This window comes from Lagopus leucura, unplaced genomic scaffold, assembly GCF_019238085.1.
Source record: "Lagopus leucura isolate 7727_CA_CO unplaced genomic scaffold, USGS_WTPT01 Super-Scaffold_100018, whole genome shotgun sequence".
NCBI classification, from domain to species: Eukaryota; Metazoa; Chordata; class Aves; order Galliformes; family Phasianidae; genus Lagopus; species Lagopus leucura.
Genome location: NW_024962272.1, coordinates 8,227,954 through 8,234,289, shown reverse-complemented (window position 1 = coordinate 8,234,289; position 6,336 = coordinate 8,227,954). Strand labels below are relative to the sequence as shown.

General features: G+C 36.2%; 1 protein-coding gene across 1 annotated transcript in view; it reads right to left on the bottom strand.

The window, feature by feature from the left end:
• Nucleotides 1–823: 823 nt before the first annotated feature.
• The window catches only part of TMC1 (transmembrane channel like 1), a 46,833-nt gene continuing 41,320 nt past the window's right edge, over nucleotides 824–6,336 (bottom strand). Inside the window, exons 17-20 of the mRNA XM_042877318.1 lie at nucleotides 5,056–5,181; nucleotides 3,328–3,406; nucleotides 3,097–3,232; nucleotides 824–1,730 (exon numbers count right to left, since the gene is read on the bottom strand). Coding sequence (XP_042733252.1) covers nucleotides 1,465–1,730; nucleotides 3,097–3,232; nucleotides 3,328–3,406; nucleotides 5,056–5,181 — 607 coding nt within the window. The 3' untranslated portion in view covers nucleotides 824–1,464. The remainder of the gene's footprint in view (nucleotides 1,731–3,096; nucleotides 3,233–3,327; nucleotides 3,407–5,055; nucleotides 5,182–6,336) is intronic.

The window sequence follows — 6,336 nt, the reverse complement described above, 5'->3', positions numbered from 1 at the left end:
ACGCTGGCTAAAGATCTGATTGATCTAATGTCCTATCACTAGCTGATAACAGATGCTTACAAAATCAGTGCAAGAATTAAGTATAGAATGAACTTTTTTTTAGTTTATCCTTCTAGCTTCTGGCAATTGATTTATAGACTGCTTGAGCTGGAATGTGCATTTGGCTGACCATGTTTTATGGCGATATGCAGACCCTATAGTTTTATGTAAATCTTTTTTTGATAGGTTCCACAACCTGATTAAATTGACTTTTTTTTTTTTTCTTTTTCTTTTTCTTTTGGGGTGGGGGGAGATGAGGGGGGTGGATACCACAGACTTGCGGTATTCTGATAAACTTTTTTCTATGGTACAAAATGGACCCATTTTATACAGAAAATCCCCAGTAGAATTGCATTTATTTTTCAGAAGACAGTCTATTGACTGTATAGTTGTTATTTATCTTCTGAGTATTAAAATAAGTATCAAAGCCCAAAGTCTGGACAGCTTAATAAAATCAGAACATAAAAACACAACTGTCTCTTTGGAATAAGTAACAACAGTTTACAAATGAACATGCATCTATCCTGTGTTTCTACCACCCCATCACACTAAGGATCTAGATGTCAATACACATTTACACTAATAAATTCACTGATCAGATCGATAGCATATATTCTTATACAGTAATAAATGTCTCTGTGCAATAACAAAATCCTGGTAAGTATCAGGAGAAAAATATGGAGTAACAGTCTTACCTATATTCCTCAAATTCATATTTGCATATATGTGCATAGGAAATACTTCTTCACCACTTTATTATTTTAATTCATATTTAGTCTTTCAGAATATGATAAAACTCATTATTGCTGTATTAGCTAAAAGTGGTACTGCAATAGGAGTTAAATTTTATTCATAGCAAAATATTGCTTTTCTTTTACCTCTGCAATAATTTCCCAAAGTCTTTAGAGATAATAACCAAACTTCTCAAACGATCAGAGTTTCATCATGCAAAATCAGAACTCTTTGAGTAAGCATAACTCAACTGCAGAGGTCAAGCCATATGCAGTTTTTAAATATAGCTGACTCCAATACATTAAGAAGTTATGTTCTCAGCAAACATGTTTGAGGAAAAGAAAATGGTATAAGAGACGCTCTTGCAAGCTTTTAAGAAAACAACCAACAAAATACAAAATATTTTTTATTTTCCCAATAATATTTTCCAATACATACCTTAAGTTTTGCGACATTTTGACACAGCTAACACATTTTTTGCAATATCTTTAAAAGCAAGTAGACAGATGCATTTTTTTTCTGCTGGAAAGTTCCATCCCACAAAAAATGAAGCACATGAATATGCAGATGAAGATTTATAATAAACAGAACAGAGTTCTGTACTTCAAGGAGTATTTTTGCAAGTCAAGATCACTCCTATCTCCCTTGGTGTCCTGTATCTTATAACATACCAGAAAAGGACAGACAGCTTCCTTATCTGTAGTGGGGAGGTCCCCTGGGCATTCCTGGCTGTACCCCTGGAAAGCGTGGGTGCCCAGGTAGATAGCCTGGTGCTGCATACCCTCGTGGCCCTGGTGGCCGAGTCACAGCAATGGGTGGGGGAAGAAAGTTTCCTCTGCCCTGTGGTGGATTGTGGCCATTTGGGGCAGTGCCTGGATGCTGTGGTGCCTGAGAGGAACTTCCTTCCTGTTGCTGACCTGTTTTTTTTGCTTCATTGCCACTCTGTTCTTTCTTGTTATCTGAAATGTGTTAGGAGAACAGAGTTAAGGAATGAAAATATAGAGCAGAAAATCTCTCTGAGGGAAAATCTGTAGCATATTATCTATTCCAGAATATGATGGAAAGTCTAGGGCCCAAAGCTCCAACAGCTGTGTGAGCTATAAGTAGATCTGCTCTGCCTTGTGCCCAGGCTGCAAGATGAAATATATAGATTAAAAGGTGTCATGGGGGACAAACAGAAGGAACAGGGAAACCACTATTTACCCATGCAGCACAGACAGGTTATTTGAAGGAAAAAACACAAAACCCAAGGCAGCCTGTTATCACATCAGGCTGTGGAAAAAAATTGAAAGGCTGGGGGCAAGAATACAAATGGAAGGAGAGGATGGAAGCAAATCTGCTATTGAAGTTGCAAATTAAAATCATCCTTGCCTGCTCCACCCCCACTGGTGCCTCTTTACCACAGGTCTGAGATACTTGATGTGCTTGATATATAATGTTCATTTTATTTCAAGAATCTAAGGAATAGAATGTGAAGAGCTGTCTCTAAAGAATAGTCACAAGCAAGTTGAAAGCTATGGGTGACAGAGACTGATGCAACAAAGGGACCCTTGCATCAGTGTCTACTACAAGCCACCCAACCAAGCAGAGCCTGTTGATGAGGTCCTACCTCCAGCTACAGCAGGCACTGTGATCACAAGCTCTTGTCCTCCTGGGGGACTTTAACTACCCCGACATCTGGAAAAATAGCATGGTGAGCTGCAGGCAATCCAGGAGTCTCCTGGAATGCATTGAGGATAACTCCCTAAGTCAAGTAATTGAACCAAGGGTAATGCAATACTGCACCTGTGGTTTGCTCACCAGTGCAAATGAACTGACTGGTGACATCAGGATTGGAGGTTGCTTGAGCTGTAGTGAACAGGCAATGGCTGAGTTCATGCTCTGGAGGGACATGAGACAGGAAAAGAGTAGAAACAGGACAGTCTCTGTACCTCAGTCAGGAAAGGAAAATCCAGGAGTGTGTATCCCCCCTCTTGAGTGATAAAAGCAAGCTGTTAATAACAGACAAAGAGAAGGCTGGGCTTCTCTTAACAATTATTTTTTGCCTCGCTCTTCTCTGATAACTGCTTGCCTCACAGCCCTCAAACTTTTGGTTTGGCAGGAGGGGACTGAAAAAGCAGAATCCCTCCCACTGCAACTGAACTTGATATTATGATATTTCTTAAATGATCCAAAGAAAGAAAAATGGACTGGCTAACACTTGTCATGCAGTATGGTGAATATTTTTTATCGATATTATGGCAAAGGAGTAGTTAAGGTAGAGAAGAAGCCTATGATCCAGTGTGCAAGTATTCCTCATCTTGAGAAATTTAAATCTGTATTTACCTTGATTTGCAGCAGATTCATCTTGCTTGCCTTCTTTTTGCTTTGACTGTGGTGGCTCTGTCTCAAATGGATTTTCCTCTTGTTCATTTGATTTTTGCGCCTTTTGTTTATTTCTTCTTTTATTTTCTTCTGCTTGCTAATGATGGAGAGATAGAGAGGGCATCTTTCAGTAACCTGAATGTATTCTCTAACAACTGTAATAAAAAGAAATAACAATTCCCAATTCCTTACACTTTGTAGTTTCTTTTTAAGTTCCAGGTTAGCTTCCTTGTAGGACTTGGATGTAGCATTAAGATAATAAATACTCAGGCTAAATTTAAAGAAAAAGAATATATCTTGTTAGATAATAGTTTAAATAGAAAGATTCTTGCAAAATTCCTACACCAATAACTGTAGTTGTGCTAATACCAAAACTGTATTTTTCCTCATTTATTAGGCCTAATCAGAACAAGTATTTTGGCATTGAACAATGGAATATGAAGAAGGCATGCTTATCTCAAGGGAAATAATAATAATAATAATGTTTTAAAAAACAGAAATAAATATGGCAGCTAAGGTAAATTCTGCATCAGGCTATGCCTCACTATGAGGCATGTTCCAGTGACTAAAGTTAAATAAGTTATTCAATGAAATTTAATTACCTTATATGACATACTCTAAAAACGAGTAAACCATATTTAGAAGAGTCTTTAAACTAATACAACAGACAAGCTCAAGTACTGGCAGAAAAATAGCCAAAATCATAACTTTTAATTTTTGATCTAAATCACAACCTCATTCTATTAAACAATAATACCACTACATAGTGAATTTTCACTTTTTAATGAATTGTATTCCTTTCATAATGACTCTATGAGATCATTATTTTTTACTATCTTAATTAACGGATTTCTGATAGGAAATCTTTTATTGAAGTAAGAAGCAAAATAATCTTCATGTCTTATTTTCACCACTTTTCCTGATTTTGCTTAATATATTATTTATTCACTCCCCTTCTTTCCCCCAACCCCCTAAATTTTATTTTTATTTTCACCTTGTCCCATAGCAAGATAGGAATTGCACTCAGAATAATTCAATGGGAACAAACAGTATAGTTCAGAGGACAATTTAGTCCCTTTGCTTTTCTAGCTAAGAGTTAAACAGGTTGAAGCACTAAGAGAATCTTCCTAAACTTTCATCTCATAATCTCATTTGTTTCATGTAAAAGCCTTGTGCAATTTCTGTTCCATTCTGTAGTCTCATTGTGTTCCTGGCAGTTCCACAGTGTAGGGTAAGCCCCTGTCCATTTGTACCTAGAATTTGCTTTTAGTTCAGTATGCTAAAAAGATTTTTATACACGTGCATTAGTTTAAAATGCCTTTATCAAGGACTCAATACAGTCTTTGAGAAACACTATTCAGGTTCATTATTCTTTATCTGCTACAGACCTATTAAAAATCCATAACAAGAAATTGAACATAAGAGAATTTTAGAAATATACTTGTGACTGGAACATCTCTATTGTATATCTCTCTAACTCTCTCTCTCCCTTCAATTCCATCTCAAAGAGTACAATTTTTATCAAGGAAGGGCTCTGGCACTCAAGATCAGACACACAATGTTAATGAGAAATAGTTCAGCTTCTTGGTAACCAGCATTCTAATAACTTTGTACTGAACTTGTTAAGGATTTATGAGATGTAGTTCTACCTCCTGGACAAGCTGATCAAGGTCACAACACTTCAAATTCCATAGCCCTTTGCATTTTGATTAGGATTTTTCCATTTAAAAAAAAAAAAAAAAAAAAAAAAAAAAGCAAGCTGAAGCTGAAGAGATCATCGTCTGTGGAAAAGTACATTAATTATGACCAAATAGAAGACTTGAATTCTTCTGCTTAAGCAATAAAAACTCAGAGTAAAAGAAAATGAACAGACTTTTCATTAAGTATTAAGCAAGATGTCAGTTAATATTCTATACGTACACCATCAGTAATATAAAAGGTAGGATGAGTCCAGGGTTAGAGGCATAACCAAATACCTTCCCAAACCAAGAAGGGAAGTCATGCTCCAGAGTTTCTGATATGACTTCAAACATTCTTGTTTTCCCACTATTAAACAGAAAATGTGAAAATATGTGAAAAATAAAAATATTTTGGCAATGTTAATACAGGAGCACGCATATATAAATAAAACATATCACGCCAAATCTGGGCAAAAGGACAAAAAAACCCTGTATTTGGCCCTATTTAAAACTTAAAATTCTGTAAGCATCTTTCACACTAGAACCCATAATAATCTCCAAAACTTTCCCATATAATGCAGTTGAAGTAGCAGGTCCATATTTTCCTGGGTTTTCTCTCATATACTTCATGTGTATAACACTGTTCAGCTTCCAGCAGGCAGGCACCTCTCTAATCTTCCAAGATCATTGCTAAATCATTGATAAAAACATCCACTAACTGCTTCAGTACTTGGATGAATGCTGCCAGGCTCTACGCTGTGACTCAAATAATAAGAAACCTCACTTTGCACCATTTGCTTTGTTATCATCACTTCTGTAAAATTTAAGCAAGATTATGCCTCAATAAATCATCAGAATGTCACACTATTATCCCTTTAGGTCACTGTGACAAATGCAAGTGGCTAAATGAATATACCAAAATAAACCAAAATCAGAATTTCACATATTGTGTGCTCACTAAAATCATATGTCATGCTAAGTACCAATTAAAGATGCTGAAAATGGTCCTGAACTTTCCAATTGAAAGTATGGCTATATTTAAACTAGCTTGAATAGAAAGCACACGTTTGCACTCATGAAGCAGACCTAACTATTTAGAAAAGACTAGTGAATACAGAAGTCTTGAGAACTCAGAGAGCATATTCAGGACCCCAGTGGAAATAAACGAGCATGAAATATAGTGTCAGCTAGAGATGTCATAGCACTCAAATACTGTACCACCACCTTGAGCTGCAGCACCAGTATACATTCTATCATGTCACTATTACAAGGGATACATAGACATTTACTGAAAATCACCATGCTCAAGCCAGAAGACCACAGTGGCGTAACTGGCAACTGCTCTACTCCTCAAGAATAATTTCTGGCTTAATTAGAGCAAGAACCACAAATGTTTACATTACAGCTAACTAAAAGAAAAGATTTTCTGTTCTACACTCAAAAAAAAAAAAAAAAAATCTTTTAAATCATTAACCAGTTTTCTTGGATTCCAGCTTCAAGAATCATTACACTAAGAAATGCC